Raw genomic sequence first — 24,315 nt, 5'->3', positions numbered from 1 at the left:
GTTTCATTTTTTTTTATTCACCCTGTACACAATTTCTCTACAATACTTAATACTTTCTCCTATTAACATTTGCAACAACAAAAAGCAAAACTACCAAGTTATTATGAAATACCTTACTGGACTGTTAGTCTCAGGCATCCTGTAAAATAGGCACCTGGTGCGATGTGATTTTTCAAGAAGAGTTACATGTACAACAATTGGCGGCCGACCATCGTTGAAAAAAGTCTGACAATTTACTAAAGTTAGTGAGTCCGTATTTTGTTTGCAAGCGTTTACACATCCGTGAACGGATTCAATCAAGCTAGTCTGGTTCCCTGACCTGACAATTCCCTGACGTCTATAAATTGCTCCGTTTCGTCAGAAGTAGGGTCAGGGAACCAGACTACAAGAACAGCAGTTTTTTTCTTGATTTTTCCAGCATCTATGTACACAAATGTTTAAAGGGGTCAGTGTAATAATATTTGCAATAAAATACATACTAACCCCAAATCCATCCATTTCTGAAAATTACGGCAAAAGCAAATGTTGTAATATTACCTATAACAAGGACACAACTAGCGTCATTACGATGAAGGTAATTAAATTTAAATTAAATGTCATGGATTGCAATAGTCATTAAACACATCTTGAAATACAAAAACATCTATTATCTGGAACATATCAGTTTTGAAAAGCAAATTCAATGTCAGTTTAGTTTTAACTGAAAATTGGGAAAAAGCATCACAAATGTTTTTACAAAACAACTTTGACTTCTCATCATTTTTTTGCACTCTTTGGCTTGCACCAAGTAATATTGGAATCATACTGCAATATGTCTTAAAGGAGCAGGGTTGAGAACAGAGACTCCTAGATTTGAGATTCTATGGGCAAGTTCGATCAAGGACCATAGTTAACCATAGTTTGACTAACTTTGATCGAACGCACGCTAGTCAACAATGGTTGGACTAGTCTAGTCAACTAGTTAGGACCAGCCTACGGTACTGCGGTTGGTTGCACAACGATTATAGCTGGTTATCAATAGCAATTTTCATACATGTAGCATAGTGTAGAGGGGGCCAACTATCAACAAAAATAGCGGAAAACGAAACTTTTAGTGCTAAATTTCATGTTCGTTGCATAGTTTTTTCGTGTTAGTTTACAATTTTGTCGCTTTTGTCATAATTGTACAATAATACTGATCCTTACTTACACAATCACTATTTTTGTGTGTAAATAAACACAAACATCAAGCATTGAAAAAAATTTGCGATCGCCATTTTCTCACGATCATTGACATGACAATAGTTTGACTAGAGACCTAGGTCATGCTCTAGGTACAGTATGTCATGAACCAACCACTGGTCACTGATCAAACTTGCCCTTTGCTGTGGAATATGTGCGCAAGTACCCCCTAGCTTGGTTACAAAGAGAAAGAAAAAGGTGACTTGTACACAAAAATAATAATAATAATAATATCCCTATTTATATAGTGCCTTTTCCTAATGATACAAAGCGCTGGTGGGAGAATGCAACCAAAGACAGGTAAATGAAGTATATGAACATATGAGACCCATTACATGTATGTAGCACCTTTTTGCTAGGTGCTGCGGCGCATATTGCTGCCACTGCCAGAAACACCAGGGCAAACCCCTTCTCTTAGCAACAAGTGTATACTGGGATCTTTAACGTGCATTACACAACACACGGGACCTACGGCTTTACGTCCCATCTGAAGGACGAAGCAATAAGGGTAAAGTGCCTTGCTCAAGAGCACAAGCACCATGTTCCCACGGTCAGGATTCGAACCCGTGTACCACGGCACACAAGTCGAACACCATAACCATTGGACCACAACACCAATGCTGCCAGATATCTCACAAGTAGTCAGGAAGCCCCATTTTATGTTCATGCACAGACTCTAGACCCAGTGAGCTTTCTACACCTTCAGCAACTTTGCCAAATTTAGAGGTCTGTCGCATTTTTTGTGGGTGTGGACCGAGCCTGAGGAAGGCTGGGGGCCTCAGTCAGATGCAGCATCTGCCGGAATGCCTGGTTGAACTGTGGGTGTTTGAGGCCGTACAGGATGGGATGAACGAAGGAGTGCATCAGGAAGACCATGCCGGTGAAGAGAGTGATTCGGGGGTTGTCAGGGAGAATCAACGCGATGCCAAAGGGCAAGTTGAGTACAAGGAAGACACAGACGTTAATGAAGAGGTTGACCGTGATGCTGAGCTGCTGATGTTTGAGGCGTGACCTGCGGGACTCGTGACCTGCTCCCCAGTCAAAATCCGAGGGCTGGTTTGTGTTCGCTTTGAGCTGGTGTCTGAAATTGCGTCGGACGGTGATGAGGATAACCAAGTAAGACGTGATGAGGGTGATCATGGGGATTGGGTAGAAGACCATGGCCATTGCAAGCTGCTGGTCTTGTACTTGGGGATGCTGGTTGACCTTTGCACACAAGTGGATTGTCTCATCGTAACCAAGTTGGCCAACGTCGAACAAAGGTGGAATCAGTACAGTGAGGAATGGTAGAAGCCAGATTACGGTTATCATGATGGCAATTTTAGCTGTTGTATACCACCGTTGGTATGTGCTGGGAGAGGCTGCGATGCTCAGCATGCGATTGATGGCGATACCAGCAAGGCTGTACAAGCTGGCCCCAATGCTGGTGAAAAAGAAGAGTGCCGCTGCGTAGCATGGAACCTGACTGTCCATTGGCCATCCCTCCCAGCTCAGCAGGCCAACCACACTCCACGGCAACGTCAGACCTGTAACAAGGTTTGCCGTGCTCAGGCAGACCACGAAGGCGTTGGTAGTCGTCTGGAGGTTTTTGGACCGGATCACTGCTGCAATGACCATCACGTTGCCAGCGATGGCCAGGATGGATGTTATCAGAAACACCACACCGACACCCACTCTCTCGCTCTGGCTGATAATCAGACTGGTTTCGTTCTCCATTGTCTCAACATTTGTCACATTCATTTGGTTTGCAGGAAATGTCAAGTTTTCTTCCATATATGTCACCTTCACGCCAATCAACACCAAACTTACAGTCCTTGGTTTTCAAGAGCATCCAGTTTTTATACACACAGATGATGAGTCACAGATGATATGCTGCTTCGCCTTCAACGCCAAGTCAGAAAGTTATTTCGTTTTTAGGAGTTGGACAATTTATGTATTTACGTACAAGTACATACATATACATGTACATGTCAAAATTAATATGGTAACTGTGCGCAGAGCACATTGGAATAGCATATTACTCATGCAGTGCTGTTTCCACGAAAACCCAAGTTTACCAATGTGATTAAAACAAAACTGTTCCTTATTTATTTAGGAATAGTCAACTTATACTTTCATTGTAGGGAAATGACGCACAGTTTACGTACATTCACCTCTGCTATGAAACAATTCAAACTTGATCAGGAAAACAGAACGGAAAAATAGTGAATAGTTACACAATTTTTCAAAAAATTCCTGTTTTTTTTTTAATGGTTTTTGTTACCAGGAAGCAACATAGAGAAAAACCATCCTGTTTTGGCCGGCTTGTGCAAAACTTTTTTCAAAGAAAAATTTGGTTTTCCCTACTGCTGACATGTTGGGTAAAAAACCCTTTTACGTCATTATATAAAAATGTATTATGAAGCAATGCGAACTGGAAAAACAACACTTTTTGAAATAGCCCCCCCCCCTTTCCCCCGGTATCTTAACAAATTACATATGGAGCTTACCAGTGTAGAGTTTATTTACAAAACAAGACATGTACATGTATCCATTCAAGAATGTGAACATTTTGCACGGTGATGAAACTTTAACCCTAACCCCTTGAGCACTTTTACTAGAAAGTATCCTGAATCCACCAAAATTCACCAATTTTGCCATGCAAAAAGAATTTGGTGTCCTGAGTCCATCAGAATCAACCAGTGTATTACATACCTCGTACACACCAAATATATACCGGTAGCCCAGGAGATATCATGAATCCATCAAAATCCCCCAACTGCTGAATATGGAGGTATCCTGAATTCATCAAAATCCTGCACTATGCTAGGCTTACTGTCCTGAATCCATCAAAATCCCCCAACTTTTTCAATATGGAGGTGTCCTGAATCCGCCAAAATTCTCCAAAAACAGGGGTGTGGATTTTGATGGATTCAGGTACGTTAGGTATAAAGAACAAAAACAGTATTAACAGTTTCTAAACTTTTCTAAACATTTATGAACTGTAATTAGAATTTGATGAAATGTCACCGAGTGTAAAATGTGAGGTAGAACTTTGGCTGCAGCAAGGCACTAGAGGCGAGAAATCAAAGTACCAGTACGCCACGTTAGGGGACGTCAACAATACATGCACTCCCATATCAGGGTACCAGTATCTGTCAGTGAAGCACCGGTACATGTATACAACGTAACTCTACATTTTATAGACAACACCCCTGCTTTCTCTACAATTCGGGCGTTTCACAATGCAGTGCGCCACCAAGAGTTTGCCTCGGAGAGTTCATTTTTCCTAGTGCATTGTGGGAGATGGTCGTCAAATTCGCAACGCGGGACATTTGAAATTGTTGGGGTTTTTTTGGTCAGTAGTTTCGTAAGCGTATGATTCGAGTATAAATTTGCCTTTTTCTTTTCTTTGTATCAATGTGGTGTTTTTGAGTAAGTCGGCAGAACGCTATACCCAAATTCATAACCAATTAGCTAAAGTTGTTTAATAACACTCATTCAAATGGGCCTTGTTTTGTTTACCGTAAATTTGGAAAACTGACTCTCCATGGCAAACTCTTGGTGGCGCACTGCATTGTGAATCGCCCGAATTGAGAATTGGACTTCAAAATTCAGCATACATGTTTTTGTTTGAGAAAAATATTGTAATATGAACATCAAAACAAAACAGCTGACTTACACCAAGTTAGACTGGGATCACACTACGATATGACTTGAAGGGAGCAAGGTTGAGAAGAGACTCAGGACTATATTTGAGATGCTATGGGCAAGTTCGCGCAACAACCATTTGACAACCAGTGGTTGGTGTCAAACAGTGCACATGCGCTGTAACATTAAAGTGCGAATGACTCTAGTCGAACCATCGTCAACATATGGCGGTCACGAGTATGTTTGGATTGTTTACGTTCTTTTACCTGTTGAATGGACCGGAAGATATCTCCGAAGCCCACCAGCGGGTAGTACATGTACAACTCGGTGAGTTTAATCTCTTGTCAATGGTTCCCACGAGTCTATTAATAACCTGCGATGCAACAAGGCTAGTAGGCTGGTCCGAAAAAGTTGACAAGCGTAGTCCAACTGTGTCAACTAGACAGAGTTTGGACTATTAGTCGAACTGTGGTGAACAATAGTTGTTGCGCGAACTTGCCCTATGCTGTAGAATCTGTGCACAAGTACATATACCCCCTCGCTTGGTCACAAAGAGAGAGTCGGGAGGGACTTGTACACATTGCTACCAGAGATGTCACTAGTGGTCACGAAGTGCCATGTTATGTTCATGCATAGTCCATACTTTCTCGATGTCCATACCAAGTGAGCTTTCTACACCTTCAGTAGCTTTGCCTAATCTGGAGGTCAGTCGCCATTCGTTGCGGGTGTAGGCGGAGCCTGAGGAAGGCTGGGGGTCCTCAGTCAGATGCAGCATCTGCCGGAATGCCTGGTTGAACTGTGGGTGTTTGAGGCCGTACAGGATGGGATGAACGAAGGAGTGCATCAGGAAGACCATGCCGGTGAAGAGAGTGATTCGGGGGTTGTCAGGGAGAATCAAAGCGATGCCAAAGGGAAAGTTGAGTACAAGGAAGACGCAGACGTTAATGAAGAGGTTGACCGTGATGCTGAGCTGCTGATGTTTGAGGCGTGACCTGCGGGACTTATGACCTGCTCCCCAGTCAAAATCTGAGGGCTGGTTTGTAGTCGCTTTGAACTGGTGTCTGAAATTGCGTCGGACGGTGATGAGGATGACCAAGTAGGACGTGATGAGGGTGATCATGGGGATTGGGTAGAAGACCATGGCCATTGCGAGACGTTGGTTTTGTAGTCGGGGGTGTTGGGAGACATCTTCGCAAGTGTGGGCTCTCTCATCATAACCAAGTTGGCCAACGTCAAACAAGGGAGGGATCAGAACAGTGAGGAACGGTAGAAGCCAGATTATGGTTATCATGATGGCAACTTTGCCTGGTGTATACCACCATTGGTATGTGCTGGGAGAGGCTGCGACGCTCAGCATGCGATTGACGGCGATACCAGCAAGGCTGTACAAGCTGGCTCCAATGCTGGTAAGAAGGAAGAGTGCCGCCGCGTAGCATGGAACCTGACTGTCCATTGGCCAGCCCTCCCAGCTCAGCAGGCCAACCACACTCCACGGCAACGTCAGACCCGTAACGAGGCAGGCCACGCTCAGGCAGACCACGAAGGCATTGGTAGTCGTCTGGAGGTTTTTGGACCGGATCACTGCTACAATGACCATCACGTTGCCAGCGATGGCCAGGATGGATGTTATCAGAAACACCACACCCACAAACACCCTCTCGCCCTGACTGACCGTCAACACGGCAGGGCGAAGAAAGGTAGCATTCACAGAGTCTGTCAGATTGGTCTGGTTCTCCATTGTGACAACATTTGTCGCATTCACTTCGTTTGCAGGAAATGTCAAGATTTCTTCCATGTTTGTCACCTCAACTAATCAACACCACAATTATTGTCCTTGATTCAAAAGAATGTCAAGTTTTTATAGTCGCAGATAATGATGAATTCCGACTCGCTGAGAAGCCCGACAAGGCGTTCACACTTCTGCTGCTTCGCCCTCGACATCAAATCAGAAAGTGATTTTGTTTTTAGGAGTTGTTCGTTTTATGTACATGTACTTGTCAAAAGTAATATCGTGCGCAGCCGCAGAGCACATTGGATCAGCAGATTGTTCAGTGCTGTATGAAACCCAAAGCAATGTGAATAAACAAAACAATTTACATACAATGTAACCTGAGGTAAGAACATTCAACTTCCAGTTTCTGTGCAGGGGAATGACGCACATTCAACTTCGTTCATCATATGCAGCAATTGAAAGTTGATCCGAAAAAAAGAGAAAGGAAAACTTGTGAATAATTACGGAACCTTTGTCCAAAAATCCTGATTGTTAGCCAAGACTTTTGTGACAAGGAAGTAAAATAGAGAAAAACAATCCCTTTGTTGCCAACTTGTACTAAACATCTTAGAAAGAAACATTTGGTTTTTCAGACTATGTGGTGGGTAAAACCCTTTTCTGTCATTGTATTGAACTTGGGAAATAATATTGAAGGGGAATTTTTTCTTTTTTATAAAATAGCTTCACACAATTCAAATGGATCTTGAGCAATGTCCAAAACATTTTGCAACTTATTGAATGCTGGCAGATGTCATACATTTCCATAATTGTTGACTGTTGTGATGTGGGATATGGCATTTTTAAACCCGAGGGGTGCTTTTTGGTTTTTGTGCTAATGGAAATTTACATATTCATGGCAAAAGTGTGAAGTCAATTTAGGCAGAAACCTCAATTTTACAGCTACTGTATTTCAGCACCAAAAGTTGCCAGAATTTTGGATATTTTGCTGTCGTGAATTTTCTTTTCTTTGGGGATTCGTTGTTGTATAAGTACACGGCAGTAAGCCAGTGAGCAAACTTTTCTCACAAATGTTGTCAAAGAGCAACTTTGTGGGTTCACAATTTGAACAGAAACCCCTGTACTGAGTAATGTCTTCCAGAAATGACGTCACAGCAACAGCGCCCTCAGTTGTCTGGAAAAGCATGGAAAATTATAATTTTGTAAAGAAGTGTACTTTTTAATAAAATTCACCAAAAAGGGATGTCAAATAGTTTTCATGCATTTAAGAGGAGTAGAAAGTTGCACAAAATAAGTTCATAAGAAAACTTCATCTCATGGACCCTTAAAGTCGCAAGTTGTACAGTATGACCCGGGGACATAGTGACCGTCATTGAACCTACAATGTATGACTATTTACATTGAAATCGCAACCCTAGTCCCTATTGTTATTTTACACGAGTTGTTTCATTACGTCAGCACCTGTATGTGTTTGTACTACATGATATGCGTATGGTTTCAGAGCATTGTAGGCTTAACAATGGACACTGTGAAAGAGAAATACTTTTCTTAAGCCAATACATGTTTTGATAATAGTTAATTATGGACTACTGTGGGATGTGAAAGTATGCAAATTGATCTCCAGAGTTTATTGAAATGGTTGCGACAACATTGATTGAGACAATGCCGTGAGAAACGTTTATCATTTGTGACCAGATCCTTAGAATTGAGTCCTATTTAGATAGGCATATTAGTAGAAGAAGTTACAAGTAATTTGTGGTTGAACATCTTAACTCTTCCTGTAACTCAAAAGGAACTCTAGAAACTTTTTAACAATTGCAAATATGAGACATTGGTCACTTACATGTAAGCCTTTAACCCTAACCGCCCTGAATCCTCCAAAATCCTTTTTGCAAATTGGAGGAATTTGCAGGATTGAGGTTACATGGCAAAAGTGCGTTGCTCATTTCGGAGTACGCACTGTGTCAAGGTCTTGGGCCGGACCTTGTGTTGTTTATGCTCAGCCGTGCATAAATTTAGTCCTTGATTATACTTGACATCCTCCGCACTGCTCCAGGATGTCACTGCCTCTGCCTCAGCCTATTGACAGACATACATGTATAGCCGGAGGATTTTGCAGGATTTGGGCAGTGGTCATCCCTCCATGGACCATATTCAAGAAATAACGGAGGAATTTGCAGGATTGAGGCTTTATGCTATTTTTCCATGAGGCCAATTGGAGGATTTTGCAGGATTGAGGCTACATCGTAGCAAAAAGGCCTAGGGAGTTAGGGTTAATGAATTTCAGGATATGTTGTATTTTCTGTGAGGATTTTCTAGGTTTTGTTTTGCTTTTTTTATTTTCTCAGGATGATAATATACAAACGTACATGTATGTGACAAAAATCAAGGAGTTCTCATTATATTTTGAATGGAATTTCACAAAATAATCTTTTGCTGGACAATCACAATTGTTTAAATTACCCATAGAAAATAACTTCAACCTGTATAAAAAATGTACATACAAATGTATGTCTGAATTAGAAATACACAATCTTTTTAATTTTACAGTTTTTGAAGGAAAAAACTAACCACGTGTTTGTAGATTAAAAAACAAACCATGTAAAAGTTTTATACTATGGTCAAGGCCAATGAAAACCGTAGATTTAGCGTATCAGTTACTTTTCAGAAATTTTGTAATATTTTTTGGTTGAACATATCATAACATTTTCAAAGTAAGAATTTACATTTTTATCACCAAGTCTGGCCTATTGATGCAGCACTTGAGCAGAATTGGCCATGAGTCCAGGTTAGGTATGGAGTGAGTAAGTGCTTGCATTCTAGAGGAATGTTAACCTTAACCCTGCTAAATGCAACAAAATGCAACGGAAGTAGAAAGTTGTTGCAAGTTGTTGCATTTAGCAGCCAACTCAAATCCCCATGCTTTGTTGTATCTTGTTGCATTTGGCAGGGTAACTTCTCATAGTGCCAAGGCGCTACAAGAGTATTCACTGTTGCAGTTTGTTGCATTTTGCAGGGTAACTGCTTGCGGTGCCAAGGCTGGTAGGCACTGGGTTCACTGCACAATGCAACAGTGGATTTGCATTTTGTTGCATTTAGCAGGGTTCTCATTTGAGTTGAGTTGGATATTGTTGCATTTAACAGGGTACCTGAAGAATACCTGATGGGAGTTAGGGTTAATGCCTACCTTCAGTCCCCATGTCAGTTTTCCTGAGCCCTGGATCTACTCTTCTTTGTATTTCTCTTGTAGCCCTTTACTGGGGGTGGCTTTTAGCTTTGTGTTTGGAAAATATGCATACAAAAATTTGTTTTCGTTTTACGTGAACTTTCCAGCGAAGAGCTGCCGCAGACGACGCCTGCCAAGTATGCTTTGCCGCGTAAAGGCAGCAACGCTGCCAAGCCCGTTCCTGCCCTGCCCACGGCCTACAAAGCTCTCAAACCACCCAAGGCACCTAGGCCCTACAGTGAGCCCAGCCCTCAAAAGACCAAGAGAAATAGTCTGGTCAAGATCCTTCCCGTTCCCGTGAGTTGATACCACTTTTTTATATTAAATATCTTGAATAGTGGAACTTGTATTCACTGCCTTTTCTGATTCAAACTCTAGTTCAAATAAAATTCCTGTCAAACGTGGGTTTCCTTCTTTTGCCCCTACAAGTGCAAAGTTCTTACTTTGTTGTGTTAATGAAACTTCTTCCCTTTCATTTAAAATAGTAATTGTATGTTTTTTTGGGGTTCTATTTCAGAGCAAGGAGGAGATTACTGAACAGTTCAGTAAAATGTCACGACAGCGTTCACGCTTTGTGTCTCAAGGTAACTAAAATACATTCAGTTGATTTTTGTGACTTCAATGAGGCTGTCATTACTCAATACTGAATAGGATATCAGCAGGGGAATACCCAACAAAAACTGACATCTTTGGTCTGTTTCCCGGTGTGTTTTTTTTTCCCCAGAACCTCTGTTCCAGATTTACCAGGAAGACGCCCGCAGTCGAGAGTCCTACCTCCGCCTCATGAACGTCTCTTCCCTGGAATCCCTGGCCAAGTTCCTCGAGAACCAGGAAGCCCTCAAGAAGGAAAAACGGGAGAGTGAGTCTATCCCGACCCCGTCCCAGCTCCCCGAGTACCGGGTCCTCATGTCCGACGAGGAGATGTACCGCTACCAATCCGGGGAGGAGTGCAAATCGGGGGATGTCCAAAACAAGGATATTAACCGTGCCTCCCGATCGGGGGAGGAGCAGGGAGAAGCCGTTTATCAATCGGTGGAGCCCATTTACGAACCCCCCGGAGAGCTCTACTACGACACTGGCAACATCCTGCAGAACAACACCATCTACGAGTCCGGGAGCCTGGGGAGTTCAACAGGGGAGGGGTCGGGTGGCAGCAGTTCGGACGTGGACATACCCAAGCCTTATGGTCTGATGGAACGTACAAAAGTGAGCAGCGCAGTGCGACGGTCATTCTGGAGTGAGCTTCCGGAGGTCATCAGCAGTGGGTTATTGGAGCAGATGACACAAGAAGAGAAACGACTTCAAGAGGTAGATTACTTTGACAATTAAGCACACCCCCACCTCTCAAGGGCGGATCCAGAACACAATTTTAATTTTTTCTGGGGGGGGGGGGGGGGGGTGGCAACAATTTTGGCGTAAGGGCCCCAAAAGTTTTTGGGATTTTCGATGCTCTGTGGTGCGATCTGAGGCAATTTCTGACCACTTTAACCAAATCTGTTTGAGGAAAAGATGGTGGTGTACGCAGTGGCTGCCTTTATTGCGACGTCACTTAAAAAAAAGAGGGTTTTTTTTGGGGGGGGGGGCATGGCCCCCGTTGGCCCCCTTCCTCCCCTGGATCCGCCCTTGCCACCCCCACGCAACAAAAAAAGCAATTGGGTGGTGCCGTGGGTAGTCGAATAATTTGTTAGTTATGCCAGAATTTAATGTATTCAACTGATTTCTTATTGACGCCACTAATGTAATATGCAGAGTAGGACCATCCTGAATATACTGCATATTCAAATATTGGATTATCAATCAAACATTCAAATAGCTTTTTGCCGGTTTGAACATTCGAGGAAAAAAGAAAACCAAAAACCCACGCAAGCACACATGACTTTTACGTTATTTTAATCGTTAAGTTGGGCACTTCATTGCCGGATGCCACTTTTTCGTCGGCAGTAACTTTTTGTTGTTGATGGCAGTTCATTGTTCCTATCCCTTTAGCATTTTACAACCCTTGACAGTTATAAATCACTGCAAAACAATCCAGCGGCCCATAATATCACTCGCCTCACACAGATTTTAACAGGCGTGCTTTGCCTGCAACTATCTCACAGTGCAAAGAACTTGAATAACCTGTTACAGAGTTTTTACAAACGCATTTGCAGTTTGAATGATCAGCCATGACATGGACACTGAGGCACGGAGGCATCCCACTAATGTCAGACAAAATTATAGTTACAGCAATGGCCAAGTTGAACTAGTGAAAAGAAGTAGTTGTAAACGGCTTCATTTGCTTCACTTGTCGCTTGTGTAAAATGCACCCTCATTAAAAAAAGGTAAAGGGGGCGAACCTGTGTTAACAGGAACGGAGTGCCCATCTCTCTTTTGTTAGCGATTGGGCCAGACTCATATGCTGCTGTGGGGGGATCGCCACACCTCCTCCACAGCGAGTCTGTTACCTTCCCAGCATTGAATAATGCCAGTACCCATTTAACACCTTTACCTCAATTACCCCTTGAGAGGGGTGATTGAGGTAAAGCGCCTGACTCAAGGGCACAACACGCATGTCCACGATGGGGCTCGAACCCACAACCTCACGATCATGAATCCTGTGCTCCACTGCTAGACCACACGTGCCCACCCTCACTAGCTTTGTGCATGGTGGAGATATCTGGAGGAAATTGATAGCGGGAGTCTTTGTGTCATTTTACAGGCACTGTTTGAAGTCATCACCTCAGAAGCCTCCTATCTCCGCAGTCTGAATCTAGTGGTGGAACACTTCCTGGAGGATCCCAAACTCCAGCCCCCTGCGGACCTGCTGAAAAAGGCCCAGGATTCTGAAGACCAGGTCAAGCTTCCTGAGGTTGAGCTGAACAAGATCATGCCCGCCGGGGGTCAGCTGAACAAGGAACAGGCCCTGAAGGGTCAGCAGCCTGCGAAGGGTCTTCTGAACAAGGTCCAGCACCATCTACTCTTCTCTAACATCAAGAGTGTGAGGGATGCCAGTGAGAGGTAAAAACAAAAGGCCTTCAAACAGTTTGAACCTACAAGGTGTACTTGAGTCAATCACAGACTCTTCAGTCAAATCTCAGGCCAGGTCGCAAGTACCAATTTGGAAGAACAAGGACAAAACAATTTGGATTTAGTCCAGACTTTTCCGAGACCTCACATAAATGCTCACATAATGAAACGTCAGATTTGAAATTAGTTGAAAGTAAATACAGTAAACTCTTGTTACCTCAAAGTCGGATACCTCGAAACTCTGTCTATCTCAAAGTAATTCCCGTCAAGACAATAGGATCTTATGTACATAAATACCTGTACCTCGAAACACCCGCACTGGTACCTCCGTTTACCTCAAACTTTTGGTTTTGAGGTTGATTTCACGGGAGTTTACGCAAAGATTCTTAATGGTTTGACTTCTGACATACATGTACAAATCAGTTGGGTTGTTTTCAAGTAGAATTGGGGTGTTACAGTACTATTTGAATTTATCTACATGTAGTTATTTAATTTGGGCAATTCATCTCTTAAAGGTCTCAAAAAGGTCTCGGTGAAACTTTGGCTCTTAAAAAAACCCAGATTTGTATCTGATAACGAAAGTTGACTCAAATATTAATGTAATACTATATCAAATAATGAAAATCTATGCTAGGTATTTGACTTACTTTGTTTTTTGAAAATTAAATGAATGATTACAAAAATAAGAGGTTGCTATGGTCTCAGAAAAGATCTGTACTACTTCATTGTAAGGAATGCCTTTGTAGCAGGTCACTTGAGAATAGTTGGGCTGGATGACTTGTGATGGACTTATGATGACTTGTGATAGACTTATGATGACGCATGTATATGACTTGTGATAGACTAATGATGACTTGTGATCATAGAGCTATATTAAATTACTAGAGCGCTAACTCAGTGTACAAAGTAATGCCTGATGGGTGCATCCATGTTTGTGCACAAACCTATGGAAAACTCGAAAATTTTGTACGGCTTTTGTACGGCTATTTGCATATCTGCGTTTGTATCCCATACCGGTGCGTCATCGAAGCCGATACGCCCAATACCGAAACGCACGATCAGCAAATCAGCATTTCATTTTGCTCTGCGCAAACAGCGCAACGTGTGTGCGTCCCTCCGCTGCAGATGCTTTTCGCCGTGACGTTTTTTGAACTGTCATGACGCACTTAAGTTGTTTGCGTATCTTCTACTTGCACGTTGCATTTAAAGTACACTTTTAAAATTCAATCCATCTATTTTGATTGTGTTCTACAAACACGCACATGAATTCAAAATATCTGCGCCCAGAGCAGCTTCAAAGCGTCTCCGCGCGCAAGAATGAGGAGTTATCGCTCTAGTAATTTAATACAGCTCTATGCTTGTGATGGACTAATGATGATGTATGATGACTTTTGATAGACTTATGATGACTAAGGATAGACTAATGATGGACTTATGATGACTTGTGATCACTTGTGATCACTTGTGATGGACTTATGATGGTTTGTGATAGACTCATTTACAATTCCGTTGGTCCCTTAAAATGTTTGTGCCATCTTGCAAAACCCTACTCTTTGTTGCTTACTCGTTGTTTACTTATTGTTTGTAACTTGTTGTTTACTTGTTGTTGTTCACTAGTGTTTGTTTACTTGCTTCTGACAGGCTTTTGTTAGATCTTGAGGAACGACTGAAGGATAGTACCATCATCAGTGACGTCTGTGATCTCCTCCTACAACACTTTGAAAAAGGGGGCTTCAACAGTTACATCGTCTACTGTGCAAATCACCAGTATCAAATCAAAATATTGGAGGAACTAAGGTACATTTTGAATCCAAAACATGTATTGTTCACTGAGCTTTACAACCAGACTCTGATATAGTCTGTGATTGTGTCTGTGATTCTTAACAATGTCTGTGATCATGTACAGTAGAATACCTCTACAGGGTGAATGACAAAAAAACCAGGAAACCCAAGTGGTGCTCCTTATTGTTCAAAGAAGTTCTGCATGTAGCGCCTTTCAGATCTAGGATATGAAAGCCCCATTAATAAGCTTTCTTGTAGTACAGCAATCATTCAAATCACTCATGCACTTTTCCAGTTATGGAATTTTGAACACGAACACCATTTTAAAATTTTGTCCACTGCATCACATTTAAAGGGACATTAGGTCCTGGAACAGCCCAATCGATTAGGCTACAAAACACGCTTTGAACGAAATGATTTTAATCAGAAATATCAGTAAAATGAAACCATGTCGTATCATGATAACGATATCAGAATAATCCCATAAGTCTCCGGGATAGCCAAGAAGAAGACAGGGCAAGACTATAAACTTTTGACAAAAGCATGTTGTTATAACATTGGACGCAGAAAGTGTTTAAATAAAGGTTATGATACGAGCCAGTTATCATGGTTATGAGAGTGTTCTGATGTTGTTGTTGTTAATTACATGTATGCAAATTGCATTCGTCTTGCTCTCTGTTTGATTTGCTGTTAGAAAGCACTATTCTGCAATGGTAAAAATAAAACGTAAATAAGTGAAAGTTATACATTTGTGTCCTATCAGATAATTCCAATCATTGATAGTTTTCATCAGAAGCTAATATCGCTAGTCCTTCATTTCCATCCATTTCCATCACTCTGTAGGAAGAATCCATTATTTCTGGAAGTCATTAAAGATCTGGAAAGCAAACCAGCCTGCTGTAGTCTTGATCTCCAGTCGTTCCTGATGCTGCCATTCCAACGCATCACCAGACTGCCATTGCTGATTGAGGTAAAAACAGATTGTTGCATCATCCGTATCAATTCAGTCTTTCTTGGCCTGTAAGACCAGATTTTTGTTTTACTGGGTTCTGATTTGAAAATGGGACAACTTTTCAGGCATGAGAATCTTCCTATTTTTTGGTTGCCCAAATTTCCGCGTTTTTATTTTGAGCCTGTTTTGGGGCTTTTTTGCCCATCTTTTTTCCAGTTTTTGAACAAGTTTCCTGTTTCTTCATTGAAATTCATTCTCATGCCTAACTTTTAAAAGGAGAGTTTCAGTTAAAGGCAACCTTTTCTGTCGATCATATGATTTCCTCATATTTAATTGAAATTTGAAAAACCAAACACCCCCCCCCTTCAAAAAAAAGAAATAAGAATATTTTGCAGTTTACAATTACCTCTTTTTCCTGAAGTAAGATATTGTACATGTATGTCTGCCATTTATATTTTTTTCCCTAGCCAAACCACATAGGGCAAGTTCGGGCGCAAACTATGGTTAACCGTATTGTTGATGTACCCTAACGTACTTTGAGCACTTTTGTTGCCTCAAACGAACAAAATGCAAACATTACAAATGATGGACTATACCTTTAACGATAAATTTGTTGTCCCACTTGCACTCGTGGTACATGGAAAATGGCGTGTGTCTGTGTTCCATATGCCACTTGGTCTTTGTCCTGTGGCGTATGGGAGCAGATGCACTACATTAGTCTGTGTTCCAATCGCGCTCGTCAGATAACTAATAATACATATGCCAGTGCTGTATGCCCAGAATGATGACCGTAAGTGCATAATTCTGTGGTTAGCAGAGCCACGAAATTGGTTCCTTTTCTGTACTACAAAGAGTGATGATTCATATTTCTCGTTTTTGTAGGCTATTCGACAGCAGACAAAGCTTCATGATCCATTGCACTCTACTGCCTTGGAAGCTCTGAAGGCATTGCGAAATGTGAGTTGTTATGCCGAAGAATTGAACTGGAAACCATTTTGTTGGAATAATTATACACACAAGACCAAACCTAACAAAATGTATGAGAGAAGCTTTTAAGGTATCATGCAACATTTGCTTTTGCTGTAATTTTTAGAAATGGATGGATTTTGGGGTTAATATTTTATAGCAAATATTGTTACACCGACCTGTTTGAAGTTGTGTTGTTTATAGATGCTGGAAAAATCAATAGAAAAATGTTGTAGAATTTCTTGTAGTCTGGTTCCCTGACCCTACTTCAGACGAAACAGAGCTATTTATAGACGTCTGCGAATTGTCGGGTCAGGGAACCAGACTAGCTGGCTTGCACCCTTTCACGGATGTGTAACGGATTGCAAGTTAAATGGTAAATTGGGGGCAGTATTTGAAAAAAAGTCTTGTTGGAATCTGTTGGAGTGAGTACCGCACTAAACTGATTATGCTTTACATGGGGTTTAGGCATACCATCATAATCAGAGTCCAACAGTTTGGGTGTTGAGTTTACCATATGGTGTTGGAATTTGTAGGAGTGAGGAAGGATCCTAGCAAGTCACTAAAATGGGTTAGGGTAAAGAGTAAAAAAATGTAACAAAATTTGTTGGTAAAATGGGAACTGCGTTGTTCAGTTTGTTTCAAGCGTGTTTGGGTGCAAGGGTCCAGTTCAGTAGAAACCAAGTTTGGAATGTTGTAGAGTGATTTCTTGTGGCCATGTGCTTGTTTCAGATGGCAGAGAAATGTAACGAGGAAGCCAAGCGGATGGAGATGATTGAAGAAGTCACGCAGCTGGCCAATCAGTTGGACTTCAGGGAAGGAGTCAAGGTCAGTCACCACAGCCGTAAGAGATGTTTCTAGCTAGCCAGTACCCTTATCGGCCATTCCGTTGTTTCACATCATGTACGCATGCACAAACGCTTTGTTATCGGAATCGTTACTAATCCAAAATGGCAGCCTGCGAATGAAAGCCTTGTGTTTGCGGCTATTCCTGCATTGAATTTCAGACAAATGGGATATATCATCGCGTCAGTGCAGCAAAGTCGTAACTCCATTTTCCACCAAGTCTTATCTCGCATGAATACGTTCCGTGCAACAAGGTCGTATTTCGACGTCCATTGACTTTGTGTGTACATCCGGGTTATTTTAAGCGAGATACAAACTTTTGACATTCTGAAACTCGCATATTGCGTTCATGCCATTTCAGGAGATACGACCTTGTTGCATTGACGCGATGATATATAGGTTCAAAACCTAACCTGGTGGAGTTCAGCTCAGTGGATATTACACTTTTCGAGTAAAAAGTGAAAAAACATTCACAACCTTTGATCATAAAACAAGATTTCGTCCACAGTACTCTTTATTTCCTAATATCAGTCAACTGACTGATCGTTGGAAATCACCTACATTTCTGGATTTCTTCTAAATGACAGCAAGCCAGACGGAATAATTTCACGGGGTGTTTAGTACCAGTACGATCTTTAATCCAAGTAAGCTTTTTGATAATAATTTAGTAGGTTACTTTTGGGATAAATGCAAATGTAAATAATCCTATATGCCTTCAAGACTCATTTTGTGAGATTCAGTCACATAAAGAATGTGATCTCTGTACGAAAAATTGTTCATAATCTTTTTTACCTATACAGTCTTTTGAAGCTTGAAATGAAAAGCTAAACATTTTCCCTCAACAGAAAATGAACTTGTCGGGGACAACCTCCATCGTCAAGAGAGGGCGCCTTCACATCATCAAGAAAGACAACAAGCTACTCACGCGAGGCAAGCTGATTGCTAAAGCCATTTATGTCATCGTCTTCACTGACAAAGTCGCCATCTGCAAGCAGAAAATGAAGGGGTAGGCTGATTTCAAGTCTTTGTTTTTCAACGCACATTCGGCAGGCAATTTGTTTCATTTCTAATCTTTGGCCAGTTCAAGCAAGAACTATTGTTAACCATAGTTCAACTAAGTTAATTAGCCCCAACTCTGTCTAGTCGACAATAGTTGGACTACGCTGGTCAACTATTTGAAACCAGCCTACTGGCCTGGTCGCATTGCTGGTTATCAATAGCCTCGTTTGGTTACTTAAGTGCAGAGGGAACCATTGACAAGAGATTAAACGTAGCGAGTTGTACAACCCGCTGGTGGGCCTCGGAGATATCTTCCGGTCCATTCAACAGGTCAAAGAACGTAAACAATCCAAACATACTCGTGACCGCCATATGTTGACAATGGTTCGACTAGAGTCGTTAGCATTTTAACGTCACAGCACATGCGCACTGTTTGACACCAATCAACCATTGGTTAACTAGTGGTTGTTGCGCAAACTTGCCCCAGACTCTGCTTCGTGGTCAAACGGGTGTCGTATGGCGGCTGCCTACGACGCCTTTACATGCCTTCGGCTCGGCCACGTTGTAGCCGCGTCCTTCGCAATTCAGCTTCTCAGCTGCGAGTAAAGACATTAAGGCCCCTCTGTTTATTTGTAGGCCTATAGATTCAAAATGTGTAATTATGTGCAGCGTCCTATGTCTGACATTGCTACGCAATGTAAGTAATCCACATAATATTCTCTGCCCGTGTTTTTAGAGAGCAACTGAAATACGACGTCTTTGACTGGTGTCCGAGGAACCGAGTACAAGTGGAAGCTGTGGACAATCCCCAGCAACACCCCAAACTGCCGGACGGCGTGCCAAACAACTGCAAACACGTCTTCATCATCTCATTCCTGGAGAACAGTCAGAAGAAAGAGGTGGTTTTCGCCGTGGACGCCAACTCAGTGTGGGTACCAGTTATGATAATAATGATATAATAATGGGTATTTATAAAGCGCACGTATCCACCAGTATTGGTGCTCAAGGCGCTACATCATTATTACCCTGCTCATTGGGCCAATGAAACATTCCAAAGATAATCTCAGCTCCCTGGGGAGTATACAGCTCAATGCAGCTATTTCGGCGCAAAGCAGCTAAAATCAATCACAATAAACATCTCTGCCCTCACAGGTACCCATTTACTCTTGGGTGGGGAGAAATAATGAGTGACAAAGTGCCTTGCCCAAGGGCACACGCACCATAGCCGCAGGCTAGACTCGAACCCACAACCTTTTAGAATTACCTGCATTCTATGAGTTCAGTGCTATAGACCACTAGGCCATGGCACTCCACAATGGGTTTTAACTAGTTGAGAATCTGCTAAATGCAGTTCTACTTATTCAATGTGATAAACCAGTCTTGAGCTGTAAATAGCCATTTTTGCTTAGTAAAACTTACTTTCTAACAAGTTTCAGAGCTGAACAAACTCCATGAAATTCTCCGCTTCCACAAAGTTTTAATGCTCAGCTTTATCTAGTCTGGATTCAAGACGTCACTTGTTATTGTCCTTAGCAAGACTTGCATAATCAAAACATAATATTTTTATAAAGTTGAACTAAGAATTTTACTGGAGTGGGGTTCGAACATGTGACTTCCAGATAACCGCTCCGGTGCTCTACCAACTGAGCTATCCAACCTTGTGTTGGTGGTTCCCCATTCTGTCAATGTCTTTGTTCAAGGGGCGCTAGTCAGAAGCCATAAACCTGTATATGCCATGTAGCCAGGGATCACGCCCGAAGTCACGATGCTAGCAACATCAGCAATGCTTCAAACCTGGGAAAACAAACGGGGATCACTCATAATCAAAATGTTTTGTTGACATTGCCTATTTCCTAACAAAAAAAAAAGGTAATGAGTGATTTTTCATGTTTTTTTTTAATCTACCAGAGCTGAGAGAGAGCGCTGGATGGATGCCATGCACCCTGTCAAGAAGACTGAGGACGGAGAGACTATTTATGAATCTTGGGGTGAGTCTAGCATCTCTAACTAGAGATTCTTACAATGTAATGGGTTAACCCTAACCCTGTAGGGCCTTTTGGCTAGGAATCACCCTCAATCCTCTAGAATCCTCCAATTGCCACCACGTAAAAATTGGATTCAGCTTCAATCCTCCAAAATCATCCGTCGTCCTCCAAAATCATCCGAAATGTAAAAAGGCTCCTAAGATGCCCAAAACAGCTTAGAGGTTGGTCATGGAAAACCCTAATTTCGCCCTGGAAAAGTCACAGATTTTTTTTTAAAGATTCCTGTGTGAACCACAAATGAAGCCGCAACCAGAGATATGAAGGTTTCAAGATATCCCCACTTTCCATTGATATGGATATTTGCTTAAATCATTTTGGATTTGGGCCAACATTAAAGTGGATGAGAGTTTGAAGTGTCTGTAAATCAACGGTGTTAGGTTCGAGACCCACTCAACCCACTTAAACCACTTCCTTTTCATTACCTGTCCAGAAGTCATTTTTCCTCTTTGATTTTGATTTCAGATTGTCCCCAAGTGTTGTGCAATCAGGCCTATGAGGCCCAGGACAGGGATGAGTTGAGCCTGGATGTCCACGATAGAGTGGACATTGACAAGAAGATCGACGGTAATTGGACTTTTAATTGTAACCTCTATAGATGAGTCTTTCTGACTACCAAAAGCTCCGCGTGCTCGATGCACTGCATGGGTGCTCTGGTTCAACATCGTATGAAGAATGTGCTATTGTTGTGCACAAACCTACAGCATCTTTGCATGGGTGCGCCAAGCATAGCGCGACAATGCGCACAAGAGTCCCTCTTTAAAGCTATAGTCCATCATTTGTAATTAGTGCATTTTGTTCATTTGAAGCAACAAAAGTGTTCAAAATCTAATGAAGGATACTGAACAACTAACCTGATGCAGTTTCAGCTCAGCTTCAGCTGTATATTCCGAGAAAAACAGCATTCTAGGATCTCAATTTCAAATCAAAAGTTGCTAAATCATGTTTCGAATTGTTTTGAATTGCAGCTTTACGCGATGTCGCGCACTGATCCGACGAATTATAGCAACCGCGCGCGCCTGTGCGTCGTTCCAATGCTTGTGCGCGCTGCGCCGAATAACAAAACGAACTACTAATTTAAATTTTCCTACGGTGCTTCTTAAGACACACCGTTGGAAATGCCTTCTTTCGTTGATTTCTTCAAAATGAGAGCTTGCCAGAAAGGATAATTTCCAGGGAGTTTAGTCCCCTTGCTATCTTTCAACCAAGTATGTTTTTCAACAATAATTACGCCAGTTACTTTTTTGGATAGCTGCAAATGATGGACTTGGGCTTTAATAACTGGCTCTTTGTAACCATAGAGGGGGTGTTTGCGGTGGGAGTCCATAGACTGAATCCAATAGACCTTTATCATGCTGCCGCCATTTCAGTCATGTTCCCTGTATCCAGTAACAGGACTGAATGATAATGTTTTTTGTGCAAAAAGGAACCAGACTATTTTTCCTTCCAGCCTCGCTTTTGGTTACCTTGATTTAAATGGGGAAAAATAACAATGGCCACAACATAGTACTGGTCTGTGCATTGTTGTCCCTTTGTTGCAACAACAGACACCATATTGTGTGACAGGCATGTTGCACACTGTACTCGTGCTAGGGCTGTTAGGAATATTTGAATATTCGATCATCAACCAAATATTCAAATAATTTATTGCCGGATTGAATATTCAAAAACAAAACAGTTACGCACATACACACACGACTGTGATGATATTTTTTCGTAAAGTTGCAGCTCTTTATTGTCAGATATGCCACTTTTTTGTTAATCGTACCTTTTCTGTGAATATATTTGACAGCAAGAGTAAAGCAACTTTAAGCCTTATCAAAAGTTTCACACTCTCGTTTTTAAACATCATCCAACATAACTGTTTATTGTTGTCTCTAGGTTGGTACTACGGCACGCGAGTCAGCGATCACGCCAAGGGCTGGTTCCCAGCCAATCACACGCAGGAGATAATCAACGACCACGTGCTGGCACGTAACCTCAAGCAGCGACACCGACTACTCTCAATGTGCGACCAACACCTCTGGAAGGCCAAAAATATGAGGAAGTGAGCCCTCTGTTGGTCACATGAACTGCTGTTGCTCTAACAACCACGTGGACCAAATGATAAAATGTACAATAAGCTGTTTCAAAATGACAACACGTGCATCAGCTCTGGTGATATAGAAGGTACACATGCAGCTTTCTGCTGATGACATGACATCACATGACCACATCACATGACCAAGTCATATGACTTCCCAGTAATACTATATTTCCCAGGAGCCCTTGATGCCAACATAAACCTGTGATTCTCATCAAAACTGAATCGTGAAAAAAGTAGCCTGCTCGGATGTATGGTCTGATGGTCACATGACCTGGATCACGTGGATTACCCTAAGGTCACATGAGTCTGTGTCACATGACATTCTGTAGTTCTGTAAATGTGATTCTCATCAAAAGTAAATCGTAAAACAAACCCAGCCTGCTCGGATGTATGGTCTGACAGTCACATGACCCAAGGTCACATGAGTCTCTGTCACATGACTTTGTGTAGTACTGTTTCCTTTACGGGCATATGTCTATGGCTATGCTGTTAACTATTGGTAACACTGCAGTCATAGCTGTAAAATAGCTGATTCTGACGCGACCTTATGATGCCAGTCATGATAGTTCTCTATTCATTTCTCACTTAAAGCAATTGCAATTCATTAACCCTAACATCTTTAGGGCTGTTTGGGGGTCAAGGACCAAATACCACAGAATACAACATGTGTTGTGCACACTTGTATGGAAAGAAATGCATACTACAGCAGTATTTTATAGCTTTAGGTTAGGTTAGGGAACTCTAAGAAATGAAGGATAATGTCAGATGAGGTGATTGACAAATACAACACGGCACTTCCAGAAACAGAAACAGACGGTATTTCCATTAATAAAAGAACATTTGGATGACGGGGGAAAAAAAGCTGCCTTGTATAAAATTAATGGAGGCTGTCAGAATATTTGTAATTCTAATCTTTTGGTAAAAAAAAAGTAAAAGAAGAGTTGCTGTCCTCTGTGGGTAGAAATGCAAAAGCGCACCATGTGTTGGACACACATAGAATGACGACGTACTGTATTTTTGTAACTTGGGGGCGGGGCTTGGATTCCCCACCCCTCAAAAGACACAAAACCATTTCAATGTCGTTTAAAAATGGCATACTTGTTGACACCATAGTATTGTTGATGCACAGATCGGGCTGTAGTATTTTAGCAGTATTCCTCTGTATATAGCTGTATATTTGTAAACTATTTTTTTCCTGCGATATATTTAACCAGAAAGTAACTTATGCCTTGACTTTTGAAGTACATCAAGTATAGAATATGCTGAATAGATGTTTGCCACTGGCAACTCCTATCCCCATCATAGTATTAGTGGGAACCATTTAGTGGCAAATGTTACATATATGGGGAAAAGTGCAAGGGCGGATCCAGAACACAATTTTTGGGGGGGGGGGCCAAAAAAAAAAATTTGGTCCCCAAAAAGTGGGTCCAAAAAATTACCGTGTGGGGTTTGGGGCCCGTTTATTGGCCCTGGAAATTGTTTTGATTCTAGATGCTCTGTGGTGCGATGTGAGGCAATTTCTGACCAATTTAACCAATTTTTATTTTAGGAAAAGATGGTGGTGTTGGCAGTGGTTGCTTTTTTTGCGACATCACTTGAAAAAAATTATAAAAATTGTGGGTTTTTTGGGGGGGGGGGGGGCCTGGATCCCCCCCCCCCCAATCTGCCGATGGAAAGTGCCATTTGCCAGGAAGTGGCAATTGCAAACTATACTGAATATATAAAATCATCTTCACATATATATGTTCATTTTTCTTCGTTCAAGCAAATGTAAATGTATCTATTGCAAATTACAAGTCATTTGCTCGAAGTTCACGCAACGTGTAAGGT

At 41.8% G+C, this 24,315-nt stretch overlaps 1 protein-coding gene across 3 annotated transcripts in view; it reads left to right on the top strand.

The window, feature by feature from the left end:
• The window catches only part of LOC119732139, a 61,141-nt gene extending 37,046 nt beyond the window's left edge, over nt 1–24,095 (top strand). For all 3 annotated transcript variants that reach the window (XM_038205538.1, XM_038205536.1, XM_038205537.1), the window contains exons 7-19: nt 9,914–10,103; nt 10,324–10,390; nt 10,531–11,114; nt 12,505–12,803; nt 14,454–14,609; nt 15,438–15,564; nt 16,429–16,503; nt 17,245–17,340; nt 18,204–18,364; nt 19,094–19,285; nt 20,266–20,345; nt 20,865–20,966; nt 22,281–24,095. In XM_038205538.1, the coding sequence (XP_038061466.1) occupies nt 9,914–10,103; nt 10,324–10,390; nt 10,531–11,114; nt 12,505–12,803; nt 14,454–14,609; nt 15,438–15,564; nt 16,429–16,503; nt 17,245–17,340; nt 18,204–18,364; nt 19,094–19,285; nt 20,266–20,345; nt 20,865–20,966; nt 22,281–22,450 (2,299 nt within the window). In that variant the 3' untranslated portion in view covers nt 22,451–24,095. The remainder of the gene's footprint in view (nt 1–9,913; nt 10,104–10,323; nt 10,391–10,530; nt 11,115–12,504; nt 12,804–14,453; nt 14,610–15,437; nt 15,565–16,428; nt 16,504–17,244; nt 17,341–18,203; nt 18,365–19,093; nt 19,286–20,265; nt 20,346–20,864; nt 20,967–22,280) is intronic.
• The last annotated feature ends 220 nt before the right edge of the window (nt 24,096–24,315 follow it).

The sequence above is a fragment of the Patiria miniata genome, unplaced genomic scaffold, assembly GCF_015706575.1.
Source record: "Patiria miniata isolate m_02_andy unplaced genomic scaffold, ASM1570657v1 HiC_scaffold_24, whole genome shotgun sequence".
NCBI classification, from domain to species: Eukaryota; Metazoa; Echinodermata; class Asteroidea; order Valvatida; family Asterinidae; genus Patiria; species Patiria miniata.
Note: the sequence above shows the minus strand (reverse complement) of the source record. Positions and strands in the feature narration are given on the sequence as shown.